The 18,281-nt window shown below is 46.8% G+C and overlaps 1 protein-coding gene across 9 annotated transcripts in view; it reads left to right on the top strand.

Annotated features, from left to right (window-relative positions):
• ADAT1 (adenosine deaminase tRNA specific 1) overlaps nucleotides 1-18,281 on the top strand; it is a 44,118-nt gene that overhangs the window by 17,416 nt on the left and 8,421 nt on the right. For 3 of the 9 annotated variants that reach the window (XR_013552535.2, XM_078438998.2, XM_078438995.2), the window contains one exon: nucleotides 1,613-1,699. Coding sequence is in view for 8 of the 9 variants with exons in the window: in XM_078438998.2 (XP_078295124.1) it covers nucleotides 1,613-1,699 (87 nt within the window). In the remaining variant the exon portion in view is untranslated. Of the gene's footprint in view, nucleotides 1-1,612; nucleotides 1,700-2,337; nucleotides 2,543-4,271; nucleotides 10,746-11,154; nucleotides 14,425-18,281 lie in introns of those variants that run through there. The other 6 variants (XM_078439001.1, XM_078438999.1, XM_078439002.2 and 3 more) reach the window with 5 other exon arrangements.

Raw genomic sequence — 18,281 nt, 5'->3', positions numbered from 1 at the left:
GAGGGAGTTCTTGTTCAGCAGAGGAGTGGTTCCCAGCATCCCCCGTCTGTATAGATATAATACCTTAACATCACTCACAAGGCCATTCGCTTAGGCCAGAAACATTCATAAGAGAAAGTGCTGTTTGTTCCTCCAGAGGGAAGAATGCTGGAAACATTTTCAGAGCTGGTCTCAAGAAGCTGTGAAAGCAATGCCCTTGTCTTTTTTTTTTTTTTTTTTTAACATTTATTCATTTTTGAAAGGCAGAGAGAGACAGAACGCGAATGGGGGAGGGACAGAGAGAGAGGAAGACACAGAATCCGAAGCAGGCTCCAGGCTCTGAGCTGTCAGCACAGAGCCCGATGCGGGGCTTGAACTCATGGACCGCCGAGATCATGACCTGAGCCGGAGTCGGCCGCTTAACCGACTGAGCCACTCAGGCACCTCGATGCCCTTGTCTTATTCTTGATTTTAAGGACATGAATTTGCTATAGGTTTTTAATGATACCCTTTATGAATGTAAATGCTGTCTTTCCTAGTCCTCGTTTGCTAAAAGATTTTAAATCATTCTGTGGCTGTTGAATTCTCACAAGTGCTTCTCTGCACATTTTTTCCTCATAATGACATTACATTTCTCTTTTAATCTGTTAATGAGATAAGTTTCATTAGTTTCTTGGCTTTGGGTTTTCTTTTTACCTTTAAAGGAACCTTACATTCCTAAGCGCCGGCAGCCACTCGGGCCCAGTTCAAGCCCAGGGAGAGTGTGAGGGCTCAGGACCCCCGCTAAGCGATGATTGCTGCATTGTAGCCTCAGTGCCCGCCAGGTGAGGGAACTCTCTGGCAGAACGTACACTTCCCTACTTCACATATACCTACTGTGGCCACAGGGTCCGAGCTGATGGACAGCTCACATGGACAGTCTGTGAGGACGGGGAAGGGTATGGTGTGTAAAGATGAGACAGCACCTTCTTGGCACACACGTCTGCCTCTGCATCAGCTCGTGAACCACGTATAGCGAGGAAAGAAGGAGGCGCACACGGTCCAGATCCCGACAGCCTGGATGGGCAGAGCCAGGAGAGCCCAGTTGGGCTGGTGAGGAATCCGCACTCACTTCCTTCACTGTCCCGAGCTGTGGCCTGCACGAAGCTTCATGTTAGAAGCAAAGGAAGGCCCACAGTGCCCGCAGGGGAGTCTGGAGGCTCTGCCTCCGGTGCTTGTCCGAGTGGACTTTGTAACCGTGGTTCACGTGGGGAGCACCACTCAAGCCTGAAACCCAGCTTCAGTGTCGTGAGCGGTATCACCCACAGGGCCGGCGCCCTTAGGAAGAAGTAGCCCAGCATGGCTGGCAGGGGTCCTGGGGGGAATTTAGTAATCCCACCTCTGTTGTCACCCCATTTGAGACTGTCACCTTCATGATTTCACGGCTGATGACATTTCTTAAGAGGAGATTCACTTTGTTAACCTCACCCCAATCAGGTCTACATTTTCTTCATGTGAAGAACAGGGGCGGGGGGGGCATTCCTGCACGTTCAAATTTAAGAAAGATACCAGGGGAAGCCCGGTGTCCCTGACAGGGGCCTGGTGTATATCAAACACTCATTAAAAATCTTCTTTGTCTTGTCTTTCCAAACAGATCCCAAATCAGCAAAGTGGAACTCTTTAGATCATTTCAGAAACTGCTAAGCAGTATTTCAGAGGACAAGTGGCCAGACTCCCTCAGGTGACTCTGTTGACCCATTTTTTTTTTTCATATTTAGGACGACTTGTGGTTTAATTCTGGTTTACAAATGGCAGGAAGCTTTGGCAGGAGTCGTGGCTCAATGGGCCAGTGGGCACTTAGTTATCACCCGCATGTGCCTCTGTCCCCCGGGCTCCGATTGCAGGTGCAGATCTGAGGTGTACAGGAGGGGTGGTTTAGTGGTGCACGGTTACAGAAGACTGGGGGGGAATTGGGGCTTGGTCTGCTCCAGGGCCCCCCTTCGCCCCCCTCCAGGTGGAAGGCACGGCAGACATATGGGGCTGGCCCTATTGCTTAGAGGGCAATAGAGTCTATTAGGAACATCACTGTTCTCTTCCTCTGCTGCAGCTTTACAATTGAAATTGCTCCCAAAGAGGAATGTAGAGAACTATAAAACCGCTCCAGGGGCCGGTGGGTGGGTAGTCCAGACACTTAGCTACTCAAGGTCAGTGCCCTCACTTCATACGCCAGATGCAAGCTCCAGGGCCCCCAAGCCCCTCACGCTTGGGACCACTGACTGCGAACTCAGGGGCTCCTGCTACCCCCTTAAGTTCACTAATTCACTGGAACAACTCAAATTCAGGAGTGCACTATACCTACAATTACTTTTTATTCTAAAGAATATAGATCAGGACCAGCTAAAAGAAGGGACACACAGGGCACAGTCTGAGAGGATACCAAACACAATTCGTCTGTGTCTCAGGATGTGTCACCCTTCCAGCACATCACTGTGTGTCACCAACCAGAAGGGGACCCAAGTTTCAGCGTCCAGTGTCTTCCCTGTGCTCGTGTTACATACACCTGAATGACTCATTGGCCACGTGATGTGACTGAACTCATTCTCCATCTTCCCCTCCCATCAGGAGGTCAGACCAACTCCACTCTGTGGTTAGTCTCTCTGGCAGGGCCAGCCCCATCCAGATCTCTCTAGGGCCCACCAGGAGTCACCTCGTTAAGTATAAACTCAGGTGTGATCAGAGGGGTCCACCATGAATAACAAAGACATTTCTTTTTTTTTTTTTTTAATGTTTATTTCTGAGACAGAGACAGAGCATGAGTGGGGGAGGGGCAGAGAGAGAGGGAGACACAGAATCCGAAGCAGGCTCCAGGCTCTGAGCTGTCAGCACAGACCCCGACGCGGGGCTGGAACTCACAAACCGTGAGATCATGACCTTAGCCGAAGTCGGTCGCTCAACCAACTGAGCCACCCAGGTGCCCCAACAAAGACATTTCTATGTCCGGCATAGAAGTGGCAACAAGAACCGGCAACAAGACCGGCCAAATTCTTTATTGTACAGCAGAGGGGAAGCCAAGGTGTTGCTAGAAAAGGCTATTTGAAGAGGCTGAACACTTGTTATCACCGTCATGCGTACTGCTGTTGGTAGTGATGCCCTCCAGTCAGTTTGGTCAGGAGTCACTGTGCTTGTTTTTTTGTCTGGAAAAATGAATCAAACTGACCAGGAGGTTTCCATACATTTTATGTGTCGGTGAAAACAAATCTGGACTGAGGTCAGGAGAGACTTTACTCAAAAGGATCATTGCAGTAAGAGAGGGGCTGTTAACAGCAGCAGCAGGACTGATGCCATAGCAAAGACACTCCAGTCCTAAGGTCTGTGAGCCTCCAGGGCAGGCGGGAAGGAGTAGCCCTTTGTGGGGAGCAGTGAACAAGGCCGGAAAGAACAGGGCAGGGGGCATGGAATGCGCAGTTGGTGTGATGGGACGAGTAGATAGGAAACATCTTTTCTTGAGATCAGTCAATTGTCAGGAGGAGCCATTAAGAATAGGTCCTGCATATTGTGATGCTGGCTCAGGCTGAGGGTGGGTCATAGTTCAGGGTTGGGAGGACAGAAGCATAACTAATGTTGGTCAAGGAAGCAAGAATTTTGTCGAGATTGGCGTGTGGATGGAAACAGTTCAGCTAGTCATTATGAGACAGAGAATGGGAGTTTGAGGGTCCGTCATAGGTAAGCCAAGGGGGGGCATCCATGAGTCCTATCTGGGTCTTAACGGGGAACGGGACTGTGCAGTAAGCCATTTCCCAGAACTCTTTAAACCAAAAAGTAGATAGTTATTCTTGTGTTATCTGATAGCAGGAGGACCAGACAAGACTAGCATTGTTTATTCTCACCTGGTTTTTTTTTAATGATTATTTATTTATTTTAAGAGAGTTCACACGCAAGCGTGGCGGGGGAGGGAGGGCAGAGAGAGAGAATCCCAAGTAGCGTTCACGTGGTCAGTGCGGTCAGCGTACAGAGCCCAACATGGGGCTCGATCTCACAAACCATGGGATCAGGACCTGAGGCAAAAGAGTCGGACGCTTAACTAAGCCACCCAGGTGCCCCCTTTTCTCCCCTATTTCAATCCGTGTTGCTTTCTAGTGAATTTCCTACATTGGAGAGAGAAAGAGTAGCTGTTGGAAAGCGTACCAAAATCCTCCCATTCCTAGATCTGTTCCTAGTCTCTGCTTAGACATCTGTCCAGCTGATTGCTCAGTTGGCCACCATGTTGAGCTGATCAGTGAGAACCTGTGTGCTTGGCGGTGTGTGTGCATTAGGGCGCAGAAGCTAGAGACCTACCACGAGTACAAGGAGGCTGCGTCTACTTACCAGGAAGCCTGGAGTGCGCTCCGAAAGCAGGCCTTTGGATCCTGGATCAGAAACCCACCGGATTATCACCAGTTTAAATAAGAAGGGCAAACTGCAAAGAGCTTATTAGTAGCAGAGTGTTTTTCAGCTGCTCACACTGGACGGCTTCTTCCTTTGTGCTGGACAAGCCTTAGCTTTTCTTGTGGCTGAGTCAGGAAAAAAAAAGTCTGCCATCTACCAGAGTGACATATCTCTTCTGGGTAATATGGACAGAATCCTGAAACATGGAACTATCCATACTTGACTGAAGTATCTCTCTCTGCTAAAACATCACCTCGCTGATGCCCTTGGCATCTGTCCTAACGTGTGTTATTGCTTCTCTAAAACATGGAGTAAGAACTTGGAATGTGACGCTTGAAAGGTACTCTGCAGCAGCTCCGCTCTGTGTGTTCCCACGTTGATCTGGCAAGTATTTCTTGGGCTGAGATGGTGTCCGGACCTCTGCAAGTTTTAGAGCTTCCCTTGGCATAGTGGACATGTGCCGTTTCTTCCCTCGGAGGGTCATCCTTTCCTGCTCTATCCGTGGGACGTGGCTGAAGCAAACCTCACTCCCCAGCTCTCAGATTGTGAGGCAGCGCCATACAATCCTGGAACTACTGCCAGGGCGAGCAGGAAAGATGCTGTCTCCTCTCGGATCAGAAGCTCCAAGGACCACAGACTCGTGGGACTGTCTGTGGCTGCCTTTGCCTCCACACAGAGGCAGCCAGCTTGAGAATGAAGGCAAGAAAACAGGAAACAGCCAAAAGCATCGGCTCCCGTGACCTTGTTTGGATGCCTGAAGCCAGTGCCCAGCCTGGACTTCAAGTATGTGAGATAAATTCATACGGCTGTTTGGGTTAAGCCTATCTGAGTAGGTTGACTGTGGCTTTCAAATGAAAGAGTTCTGTCTAAAAGGCCAAAAGTCCATATAGCAAATCAGCAGCAGACCTAGCTACCCATCCTCTTTTAACCACTATCTAATATTTAACTCTCAACCTCTCTGCTCCTTAAATTATTGATGGAAAGGGAAGTTCTCCGTGTCAGGATTATCCAAAGCTCTTCTCAAAGTCCTTTAGTATCTTGGTATAGCTTTTTTTTCTTTTAAGATTTTATTCGTAAGTAGTCTCTACACCCAGTATGGGGCTTGAACTCATGACCCCAAGATCAAGAGTCACACACTCCACCGACTGAGCCAGCCAGGCGCCCTGTCATTCTTGTATGGCTTTAAATGTTTTTTAATAACAGCTTTATTGGGATATAATTTACATTCCATAAAATTTACCCATTGAGAGTATACAATTTAGTGGCTTTTAGTATATCCACAGAGTTGTACAACCATCACCATAATTGTAAAACATTTTTGTTCTCTGTTAGAGGTGGGGGACCCTCATCGACCCAGTATGGTTCCCATTAGCCAGGCACTCCCCCTTTTCAGTCAGCCCCACCCTCACCCCAGTCCTAGGGCTTCTTAGGTGATTCTGCGTACTTGTGTTGCACCATATCAAGAGGAACAGGACATCTGGTTGTCCTGCTTTCAGTGAGTTCGCAGTGGGCTCAGTGGGCTCAGCTTATCTATCCCGGTAGGAAGTTCCCAGTCACCCTTTCAGCTCATGGTTTTAGCAGCAGTGCAAGGGATCCCCGGGACCACCCTCAGGTTTGATGGTTCACTGGACACTCATGGAATGCAGCAAAACTGTTGTAGTTATTATTTATTTCAGCGAAAGGATACAGATTTTTTTAATCTTTTTTTTTAAATATTTTTTTGGGGGGAGAGGGCAAGTGGGGGAGGGGCAGACAGAAGGGGACAGAGGATCTGAAGGAGGCTCCGTGTTGACAGGCTGACAGCACTAAGCCCATGTGGGGCTTGAACTCATGGACCACGAGATCATGGCCTTAGCTGAAGTCAGATTCTCAACGGACTGAGACACCCAAGTGCCCTGAACGTTTTTGAGAGAGAGCAGAGCACGTGGCGCACGCAAGCGGGGGAGGGGCAGAGAGAGAGGGAGACAGAGAATCCGGAACAGGCTCTGTTCCGACAGCCTCAAACCGTGGGCTCAAACTCACAAACTGCAAGATCATGACCTGAGCCACTCAGGTGCCCCTGAAAGGACACAGATTAACGTCGGCAGAGAGAAAAGGCACACGGGCACAGTCCAGGTGCAAGACTCTATCCTCCCTGTATCAACCATGTGCTTCTGATGCTTTGACATCCAGGGCCTTGCTCACCCTGGAGAGACTGCCCACGGAGGCTAGCCAACTCCCAGAGATAGTAAAAGATTGAAACTGAGCCCTCCAGGGGCACCTTGGTGGCACAGTTGGTTAAGCGTTTGGCTTCAGCTTCAGCTCAGGTCATGATCTGACGACTTGTCTGTTCAAGCCCCACATCAGGCTCTGTGCTGACAGCTCAGAGCCTGGAGCCTGCTTCGGATTCTGTCTCCATCTTTCTCTCTGCCCCTCCCTGCTTGCACACTGCCTCTCTCTGTGTCTCAAATATAAATAAACATTAAAAAAAGAAAAGAAAAGAAAGTAAGCCCTCCAGAGTTCATACCCAGCCACGTGCTTTATGGGGCTCTCCCACTCTGGGCCACACTCCACCTGCCCTGATCGCCCCAGGTCCAGGTGCCAGAAAACCAGGGACAGCCCTTGTGCCTCAGAGACCACTGAAATGAGTCCAACTAGCCAGTCCCAAGTCCGCTTACCCTGCCCCGTCCTTTCCTCCCCTTTACAATAACGGCTGTTGTGCACACGTCCTCGCTCCTTCTGCCTCCTGACCCACCCTGGTGCTTCTCCGTGTGACTCCTTGTGGCCTGGCACGTCCTCTCCTCCTGCATTTAAAAACTGTCTCCCGTGGAGTTGCACACACAGCACTGAATTCCCCCAGAAATGATGTGTGACAGTATGGGCCAAGCGTTGCCAGCCTTGGGTGCTGCTAACATGCTGCAGTGCACAGGACAAACCCCGTAACAAAGGAGGATTTGGCCCACAGTATCAGTAGTGCTGAGGCTGAGAAACCCTGATATAGAGATTGTGTTTTCAGGTTTCATGAAACACCTCCTTTTGTGGTTACTGCTCCAAATCTGTACACAGTTAACTTTGTTTCACTTTTCTTTTCTTTCTTTCTTTTTTTTTGGGGGGGGGGGGACAGGGGTGGGGAGGTGGCTTTTTAAAAAAGTATGTAAGGGGCACCTGGGTGGCTCAGTGGGTTAAGCGTCTGACTTCGGCTCAGGTCGCGATCTCATGGTCAGCACGGAGCCCAATTCAGATCCTCTGTCCCCCTCTCCCTGCCCCTCCCCTGCTTGCTCTCTCTCTCTCTCAAAAATAAACATTTGTAAAAAACAGAAAACCGTTTCTGTATTTTAAACTATCGAAACAGCAGAAAGTCCTCAGAAGTGGCATTGTACAGGAAGAGGGACTCCCCCAACAGATTTTAGGCAGCTGCGCTTGTAATTCCAGAGGGTGGTCTAACAAAACGTCTTCTGAAATTTGGCTCTTGAGGGAAGTTTACGCTCCAGCATCATTCCTTTGTTCTTGTTCACAAGTGGATTCTAATGTGTCTATGTTTGCATAATTTTTAACTATTTTTCTTCAGACTTTTAAAAATGTGGCTCGATTAAAAAAGTGTGTGTGTATATTCCATGTAGTCATTTCTGCCTTAAAGCACGGGGTGAAATGCCTTGTTTTATGGAGTTTGCTAATGCCAAGCATTAGCTCACTGTCTGGGGAAACGAAGCCGCTACGGAGAAAATGACCCACGCTGGCTGCCAGCTGGGCCTGGAAGAGAAGCAGGCCCGTCTGATCTGGCCGTGTCTGTGGCTGGTGGAAAGCCGCCTCCACCTGGACCTTGGCAATACTTGTTGGCTTTAAGACAGTGTTCTGAGCAAGCCTTAGCCAGAGTTTTCCAGTTTCTAAAACCCGGTTCCCTTGCTAGCTAGTTAAGTGGTTTAGGACAACGCTGAGTTTTCAACTACCACCGTCCTCTTGTGATGCCCGTGGGGAAGCCAGATGAGCTGGTGAGAGGAGGCCCAGTGAGGCAGGAAGGTCACCAAAACCAGGAGGTGGCTTCTAAGTAGGAAGATGTGCCCGTGTGCTCCCTTTAAAGGGCTCAAGCAGGTCTTCCCAAAGACAGCTGTCCTGGAGGAGAAGCGGGATACAGAAAGAGCCAGGAAAGCAGAGAGTGTGAAGAAAACTTTATTTTCCAAAAGTCCTTTTTGGACCGCATACTGAGGAATCGTAGTTGGCCTTCACATCTCGCAAACGTGAATCCCTTCAAACCTAAATGTGTCTGTACCGGGGTTAAGATTGACTTCCTGGAAGGCGTGGATCCAAAACAAGTCCCAAGTAGCACCTGTGGTCCAAATGTGCAGACACACTAAAATGTGTGTCTGACACACTAAAAGTAATCAAGGGGGATAGAAATCAAAGAGTGGTTGTTGCCTGGTGGGGGAAGATGGGGGATGGGAGTTGAGGGAAAAAGGCCTAAGGGGACTTTCTGGGATTTGGGGAATAATCTGTTTGGATTGGAGTGTTGATGACATGGGTGTCAATATTTGTCAGGATGTATTAAACTCTCCACTTAAACCCTCTGCGCATTTTATTGTGTGTAATTATACGTCAACTTAAAAATGTAAAAAAAAAAAAAAAAAAAACCCAAACCAAAAACCTAGTCCTGTTATTTGCTATGGTAGAATAAACTTTGATCTGGATATTTAAGTAATTATGTTCTTTTTTTTAATCATCTTTTTTTAGAAGTTTATTTTGAGAGAGAGCGCACGCGCACACGAGACGGGGAGGGGCAGGGGCAGAGTAAAAGGGAGAGAGAGAATCTCGAGCAGGCTCTGCCCTGTCCGCGCAGAGCCTGACGTGGGGCTCGTACTCACCAACCGTGCGATCATGACCAGAGCTGAAATCAAGAGTCACTTAACCAAGTAATCATGTTCTAGTACCAACTCTACCATTACTTCTATGTGGGTGTGGGGAAAATATTTAATCTCTGACTTCTAACCTGTCACCGGTTGTACCAAATGGGGTCCCAGCAATTAAGATGCTTAGTTTTTTCAAGTGTGAGGTAGGACTTCTCATAGAAATTCTTAACGTGGTAAATAACGCAACGAGAAATTTTCTCCAGGAAACTGAGCCCATGGGCTCTTTGAGATACGAATGGCCTCAGGCATGTTAGTAACTAGAGAGGGATGGAAATAACTCTGTGTCTTCACCTAATAACTCGGGTTCTGAATTTGGGTGTGGGTTTTTTGTCTCGTCTGCTAACGAGCCAGCAGGGGTAGGAACCAGCTTTTAAAACTAAGCGCGTTCAGCATTGCTTTCCAGTCTCCAAATTCAGCAAAGTGTCTTAATAGGAAAAAGGCAAAGACAGAGTCACTCCAAGTGGGGACCCAGGCTGCCAAATGTTGGTCTCAAGCACATGTTCCCTGAACTTGGGCTTGGCTCCAAAAGGAGAAGAGCTCACAATGGAAACAGTGATGGCTGTTTGCTCAGGCAGCCAAGAGAATGAAAAGCGCATTGAAACCCAGCAGTGTCTCCATGGGGAGAGGTACGGTGGGCCCCTGGGTGGTGAAACCAACCTGACAACAGAGCGGGAGAACAGGGCCCATTCCCAGCATCCCCCTTCAGTTCAACAACAAGACCTTTCTGTGCAACCTCAGGAGATCTCTGAGAAATTATACCGTGGGCAACCCAAGCTTCGCTCGGCAATGGTGCTCACGCAATCCAGTTCACCCGTGGCTTGGTTGAATTCGATTCTGTTATTTGAGAGAAAAGAGCTCTTCTCGATGTACATTCCCTCATCCCTGCCAAGATTTCACCAGATTCCTTTTTTATTACTACTCCTTATGGATCGTTTTGACCTCCAGTGAGTCCCTTTTCGGCTGGGGTTTTTGTGTGTGTGTGTGTGTGTAATTTTTTTTATTTCCTTAAGCTATCTTTAAGACCAACATGGAGCTCGAACTCATAACCCCGAGATCAAGCGTCGCCTGCTCCAACTGAGGCAGCCAGGCGCCCCCTCAGCCGATGTTTCCACGCTGTACTTTTTGTTCTTGGTTTATCCAGTACCACGGTGAACCCCCCTCTGTCCTTGGCCCATCATAACTGCCAGGCTGAGAAGCCAGCTGGCAGTGGGAGAAACAAGGCTTCGGGGCGATAGAGTGGCCAGATCCAGACCACAGCGTTCACTCGCCTGTGTGGACACGGGCAGACCAGGCCGTGCAGCCCATCTCTTTGCCTCCTTCACGAAAGATGAGGGCCAACATGGGTCAGTCTTTTGCTTCCATACGGTTTGGAGGAATTCTGTTCTAAAATGGATGGTGGGGCACCTGAGTGGTCCAGTTGGTTAAGCATCAGACTCTTGGCTTTTGCTCAGGTCATGATCTCACGGTTCATCAGTTTGAGCCCCGTGTCGGGCTCTCCGCTGACAGTGTGAAGCCTGCCTGGGATTCTCTCTCCCTCTCTCTCTCTCTGCCACTCTGCTGTTTGCTCGCTCGCTCTGGGAAGGAAGGAAGGAAGAAGGAAGGAAGGAAGGAAGGAAGGAAGGAAGGAAGGAAGGAAGGAAGAAGGAAGGAAGGAAGGAAGGAAGGAAGGAAGGAAGGAAAGAAGGGAGGGAGGGAGGGAGGAAGGAAGGAAGGTGCATAAACTATGGTGCAATGGTTGCAAACCCAAATATTTCCAGGAGTAGGAAACTTTGTAAAGAAAGTAGGTGCAGTGAGCTGAGAAGTGTATTCCTTGTCCAATGAGGCGCCATTATTTTGTTCCAGCTGATTGTTGGCAGATGTTCAGAATCTGGATGTTTACTTTTATGTCTAGGGGCCACAGAGAGACACAGGCCTTCGATGCGTATCCTCTGACCTAGCAGGGCAAGGATGGGTTGTGGCCATAGACATGACTTGGAAGTGCGGCTCCAGGATGTACTGGTTGTGTGATCTCGGATCGGTCAGAACATTCTCAGAGTGTCAGCGTCGAACTCTCTGAAGCGAGGGCAACGCTGCCCCGGCAACAGGGTCTCAGGGATAAGATCAGATCACGTAGAACACAGCCATGAGGAGGGCCGCCTAGCCGGCACACAGGAAACTCCATCCTTGGTATTTTAGCTACAAGTGACTCTTCAGTTGGCGAATCCTGACTTCCAGAGCTTTTGCTAATAAACCTAAGAGACTGTCCTTAGGAGGAGCCTACTGGACACGTGTTTGTGGAGCCTCTCGCTGCACACCAGGCACGCGCGTTTGCCAGCACAGACCGTCTCCGCTCCACATCTGGAAGCAGAGGCCTCTCTCCAGCTGCCAACGGGGCGAGGAAGCGAAGCTGTTGATCACAGAGGTATCTATAGATCCTCCCACTAACTATGGCTTTGCCTCCCTGATGTCAACCGCCAGGATTGGGGTTTTCCTCCCTAAGGAAATCAAGATGAAAAGGGGAGCCAGTTGCACTTTTTAAAGCGTTCCGACATTTGGTCTAATGAAGAGCAAGCCTTCTGAGAATAAGAAAATTGATATTGCCTCCTTCCAAATTCTCCTTGGAGATCCTTGGGCCACCATTGGGACTGGTGCCTGGGTGCCCAAAGCTGCCCCGTGCCCTCCCTGTGGCCACCGTGTGTTTCAGCCACTGCTGCAAAATTAAGACGCGTCAGTGCTTGTTACATAGGCTCTCGGCCCCAGGTCGGCCAGCCCCCTGTGCCTTCTGAACACCCATCAGCATGGCAGGCATGACGCTGTGCGCCAGAGGTGCAGGGATAGGGACGGTCCTCTTGTTCCTCCTTGACCGATGGGGAAGACGGGCAGGTGCCTTCACGGTGGAACAGCGCAGTGTAAGGGTGGCCGTGATAGAGACCTAACACCCAACTGGGGGAGGGGCGCAAGGCGGACGGTAGGATCACGGTTAGCGGGCAAAGAGAAATGGTGGCGCCTGCGGGACAGTTTGCGAGAAGATCTGAGGTTCAGTCACCACATACAAAGGCCAGCGAGGAGAGCAGGGCACGACTGGGCTGGCGGAGTATGAGGAGCTCGAGGGGCACCTGGGGCAAGTCAGAGAGGACTTGGGGTCTTCTCCTGAAGACTCAGCACTTAAGGGATGGTGAGAAAAGGGTGTTGGGATGGAAGCGGCATTTTAGAAAGATCGCTCTCCTCTGCGGCAGGGAGGCTAGAATGGCAGGGGCAGGGATGGTGGCGGGGAGACCACAGATGGGGGGGTTACTGGAGTCATTAAAAGAGGAATGCTGAAGCCCAGACAGTAATGGTGTCAGGAGCCATACGGAGAGGACCAAGCAGAGAAATACACAGCAGCCAGTGGGGCTGATTGGCTGGTTGCAGGTAGGGAATGAGCAGGAGGGAGGAAGGAAGGAGGATGCTCCCGGGTTACTGCTGGGTGACAGGACGGACGGAATGTGGTGCCACGTATCGGGTAGGGGACCCAGGAAGAGGAGCCGCAAGCCGAGGATGATGAGCTCAGTTTCCGAGTACTACCTCGGGATAAGGACCAGGGGTGGGCACTTTGAAGGGAGTGGTTCGGGGCTCAGGAGAGACAGATGGACTGCAGACAGAGATGGGGGGGCCATCTATTTCTAGGAAGTCCTTGAAGATGTGAGTTAAGGTAAAATCATCCAGAGAGAATGTGGGTAGAAAGAGAAGAAACATGGACCCTGGCCTGAGCCCTGGAGGCCATGGAGAGCTCAGGAGAAAGCGGAGAAGCACAGAGAAGAGTGTGACCAGCCAGTTAGTAGCTTCAAGGCGGGGTGGGGGTGGGTGGGTGGGGGGGGGGAATAATCTCCTCCCCCACTGGGGGACAAGGTTATTTTTGGCATCCTCAGCAAGTACAGGGTCAGGGAAGTAGGAGCTAACCTCTCCTGGGCCGAGGAGGGAAGCGGAAGTGAGGGATCGAGTCCCCCTTGTGCTCTTCCTCGAGAAGGACCCGGTCTCTGTTCTTGCCGGTGTAACTTAGAAACAAAAAGCTACGAAATACTTCAAACATAACAATAAAAAGAATAACACCCACCACACAATCAGTGGTAACCATCTTGCTACATTTGCTTTGTGTTTTTATTTTGTGGAGAAATAAAATAGGACTAGTTGTTTTTGAGCCCCCACATTTACCTCCTGCCTCCCTGAGGCTGTTCCCCTCCCTCTGTTAGGTAGCCACCCTCAGTTGTGTGGTTTCTGCTTCCGTTACGTATGTCTGCATCTGTAAGTAATACGTACGATTATTCCACGTTTTTAAATTTGATAGAGATGATATCATGCTGACTGTTTCTGCATCTCGCTTTTTTCCTTCATCACCATTTCGGGGGTCTGTTTCTGTTGACACGTGTAGCTGTAGCGCATTCACTTTACTGCTGTTGTAGTTTCCTTTATATGAATATACCACATAGCATCCCCTCTATTGTCCTGTTGATGAATATTATACATGGGTGGGGATATTTCTAGGCTATATACCTAGACGTGGACTTTGCTAAGTCATGGGTTATCTGCATTTTTAATTTCACTGGATATTGTGAAATTGCTTTCCAGTGTGATGGTACCAACTTCCACTCACAGAAGCAGTTTATGAGAATTCCAGATGTTTCACATCCTCCCACCATTTTTATATGCTGCAACATAATTTGGCCAGTTTGAGGAGTGTGCAATGATATCCCATAGTTTGCTTTCCATTGCATTTCCACAGTGCCACAGATACAACCAGTGTGAGACTGTATCTTTTAGTATAGAGCTTATGTACTGCACAACTCTAGGGGGCACTGTTCACACTGTAATCTTTGTGAAAAGCACTCTCTAGAGTTGGTGCAATGTGCCACAGACACAGTGGCCTTGAGTAAAGTTAAGGATTTTCTGTTGTTCTCCTTTGCCTGTTGTTCTAATTGGGCTGTTCTATCTTATTCATTGGAAGAGTTTTTTATTTACTCTGGATGTAAATTTTTTTTTTAATTTATACCTGTTGCAAATGTGATCACTCTGTGGCTCCTGTTATAGTACTTTTTTCTTGTACAAAAGTCATTTTTTAATTAAAAATTTTAATGTACTTAAAGTTATCAGCTTTTCCTTTTATCATTTGTACTTTTGTATCTTGACTAAGAACTCCCTCCCTAGTCCAAGGCCATAGATATTCTAAACTTCTTGTGGGTTTTACTTTTCCACATTTAGATATTTGATTCCTCTTGTTATTTTTTGCATGGTGTAATATGGGGATTTTTTTTTTTTTTTTTTTTTGGATTTCCTTATTTAATCTCTATCTACACCCAACATGAGGCTCAAACTCACGAACCCAAGATCAAGAGTCGCATACTCTTCCAACTGAGCCAGCCAGGTGCCCCAGGATCCATTTTTTTTCCATATATAGCCAATTACAGAATATAATTAACTAATCCATCATTTTCCCTTTGATTTTCATGCCTTATGTATATATATAAGGCATGAATATATATATATATAGGCATATATATATGTGTGTATATATATATATATATATATATATATATATATATATAAAACATTTTTTTTTAAGTTTATTTCTGTTATTAGGAGAGAGGGAGAAAGTGTGAGTAGGGAAGGAGCAGAGAGAGAGGAGCAAGTGAGAATCCCAAGCAGGCTCCACACCGTCAGCACTGAGCTGGACATTGGGCTGGAACCCCTGAACCATGAGATCATGGCCTGAGCCAGAGACGGATGCTTAACTGACTGGGCCACCCAGGTGCCCCCGTCACTGTTATGTTTTAAACACAGGTCTGTTTCTGGGTTTCTGTTGTGTTTCCTGGCTTATTTGTCTGTCTCTATTGCCATATGGTGCAGTGTTAATTACTTAACTACTGCTAAGATAAGTCTCCCCAGCTTGTTTTTCTCATCGCCTCTTGGTTATTCTTGGCCTTTTGCTCTTCTAGTTGGATTTCGCATCAGTTGTCAGATTCCACAAAAAACAAACAAACAAACAAACAAAAACTGGTTGGGATTTTTATTGGAATTGTAGTATAGGTTAATCTGGAGCAATATGCATCTGTACAATATTGGGTGTTCTCATCGTCGAATATGGTATATTAGTGTATCTCTCCTTTTGTTTAGATCTTTTGTGTCCTTCAATAATGTTTTGTCATTTTCTCCATGAAGGTCTTGCATGACATTAAATTTATTCCTCTGCACTTATAGATTTTCGCTCCTATTGAGAATGAGATCTTTTTCCCTATTATACTCCCTAAGTGTTTATAGCTGGTATGTAGAAACAATATCCATATTTGTAACTCACCTGATATCCAGCAACCATGCTGAACTTTCTGACTTGTTCTAAGTTTTACAGATTCTCTTGGATTTTTCTGTGTAGATTATCACTGTCTACATTTAAGAACAGTTTAGTCTTCCTTTCTGATTTTTATGCCTCTCATCTACTTTTCCTCTCTTACTGTATTGCTTTTATGCCAGGACAGTGTTGAGGAGAAGCAGAGCAGTGACAGCAGTCTTTTTTAACAGCTTTAATTGAGAATATTGAGATAAAGTTCACATGCCACAAAGTTCATCCCTCAGACTTCACAGTACAATTTGTATTTGTTGACTGGTTCTTCATTTCTCTCCTGATTTGTCACGCCACCTCTGACGTATGTTTTCTATACAGCTCTATTTCTGGGTTCTGTTCCATTAGAATACTTGTCTATCCGAGTATCAGTACCTGTCATATTACCTTATTTACCGTAGCTTTAAATATTTGCTGTCGGGGCACCCAGGTGGATCAGTTGGTTAAGCATCTGGCTCTTGATTTCAGCTCGGTTATGATCTCACCATTTATGAGTCTGAGCCCTGCACTGACAGCGCAGAGCCTGCTTGGGATTCTCTCTTGCTCCCTCTCTCTTTCTCTCTCTCTCTGCCCTACCAGAGCATGTGTGTGCATGCACTCTCTAACTAAACAAACATTTAAAAAATGATAATAGTCATATTTGTAGATTTTTTATGGGTTCCCTTTATCAAGTTAAAGAAGTACCCTTCTATTTGCTAAGAGGTTTTTTAAAAGTTATGCATGGATTTTGAGTTATTTCTGGTGTTTTTTTCTTCATCTATGAGATGATCATATAGTTTTTCTCCTTCAGTTATTAATTTGGTGTATTTTTTTTTAAGTTTATTTCTTATTTTAAGAGAGAGAGGGGCGCCTGGGTGGTTCAGTCGGTTAAACGTCCGACTTCAGCTCAGGTCACGATCTCACGGTTTGTGAGTTCGAGCCCCACATCTGGCGCTGTGCTGACAGCTCAGAGCCTGGAGCCTGCTTCGGATTCTGTGTCTCCCTCTCTCCCTGCCCCTCCCCCACTCATGCTTTGTCTCTCTCTCTCTCTCTCTCTCTTTATCTCTCTCAAAAATAAATAAACAGGGGCACCTGAGTGGCTCAGTCAGTTAAGCATCTGACTCTTGGTTTCAGCTCAGGTCATGATCTCCTGGTTTCATGAGTTCAAGCCCTGAATCAGGCTCTGTGCAGCACAGAGTCTGCTTGGGATTCTGTCTCTCCCTCTCTCTCCCCCTCCCCTGCTTGCTGTCTCTCTCTCTCTCTCTCAAAATAAATAAACTTTAAAAATTTAAAAAAAAAATTAAAAAAATTTTAATAAACATTTTAAAAACTTAAAAAAAAAAAAGAGCGAGTTGAGCATGCGTGCGAGTGAGGGTGAGGCAGAGAGAGAGGGGGAGAGAGAGAGAATCCCAAGCAGGCTCCACACTGACAGCAAAGAGCCCGAGGACATGGGGCTGGATCCCACCAACCTTGAGATCATGAGCTTCAGCCAAAATCAAGAGTTGGATGCTTAGCTGACTGAGCCATCCAGGCACCCCAGTTTGGAATATTTTATTCATAGACATAATGATGGACTATATAACCCATTCTTGAGCTAAGCTCTACCTGGTCATGATTTTTTAGTACACTACTAAATTTTATATACTAGTAATTTATTTAGGATTTTTCTCTGTTGATAAATGAGATCTAATTTTTCTCTCTTACAAAGTTTTGGGCATTAAGATTTTAATTCTCAAAATGAATTTGTGATTATTCCCTTTTTCTAATCTCTGCAAGCTTAAGAAAGGGTTAAGGATTCTTTACATAGTTTGATAAAATTCATCTGTAAAATCTTGCTAGTGTATTTTAAGGACTAGAGTTGGGTGAAACTAGATGCTACTTTTTTAAAACTTTTCAAACCTTTATTCAGATGCTACATTTTAAAGGCAAGATTGACAAATCCATTTTTTTATTACATATAAGACTGCTTTCTTCAATACTTTGTTTCATAGATAATAGCTACTCCTTCCTCTGTTCCAAGAATACTTTCTAATATTGCTCGTAATTATTGATTTATGTATAGGTTTATCCCCATACTGTAAGTTTCTGAAAGACGGGGTAACATTTTTATTCCTGTTTGTGCCTCAGTATCCAGCAGTTTGAGGCATACTGTAAATAGAAAAAAAAAACAAGCATTATGAAATGATTTCACAATGCCAACTCTGTCTTTCCTCTTAAATCTCGAGTTTTAAATCTCCTTAACTCTGTCACTTGATAGCAGTGTAGCTGTGAGAATTACACTCCCTGTCTCGTAAGTGCTTTTTGAAGACTAACCACGATAATATATGTAAATCATCTGGTATCCATCATGTGTTCAATAAAAGTTATAAATTACTTTTTTTTAATTAAAAAAATTTTTTTTATGTAATCTCTATGCCCAACGTGAGGCTCGAACTCACAACCTGAGTTTAAGTCGCGTGCTCTACCAACGGAGCCAGCCAGGCACCCCTGTAACTTAATTTAACTTTTTTTTAATGTTTATTTTTGAGAGAGAGCACAAGCAGGGAAGTGGCAGACAGAGGGAGACACTGAATCCGAAGCAGGCTCCAGGCTCTGAGCCGTCAGCACAGAGCCCGACACGGGGCTTGAACCCATGAACTGCCAGATCCTGACCTGAGCCGAAGTCGGACACTTAACCGACTGAGCCACCT

Source organism: Panthera onca, chromosome E2 (genome assembly GCF_046562875.1).
Source record: "Panthera onca isolate mPanOnc1 chromosome E2, mPanOnc1 haplotype 2, whole genome shotgun sequence".
Taxonomy (NCBI): Eukaryota; Metazoa; Chordata; class Mammalia; order Carnivora; family Felidae; genus Panthera; species Panthera onca.
This window is presented reverse-complemented; position numbering and strand designations above follow the sequence as displayed.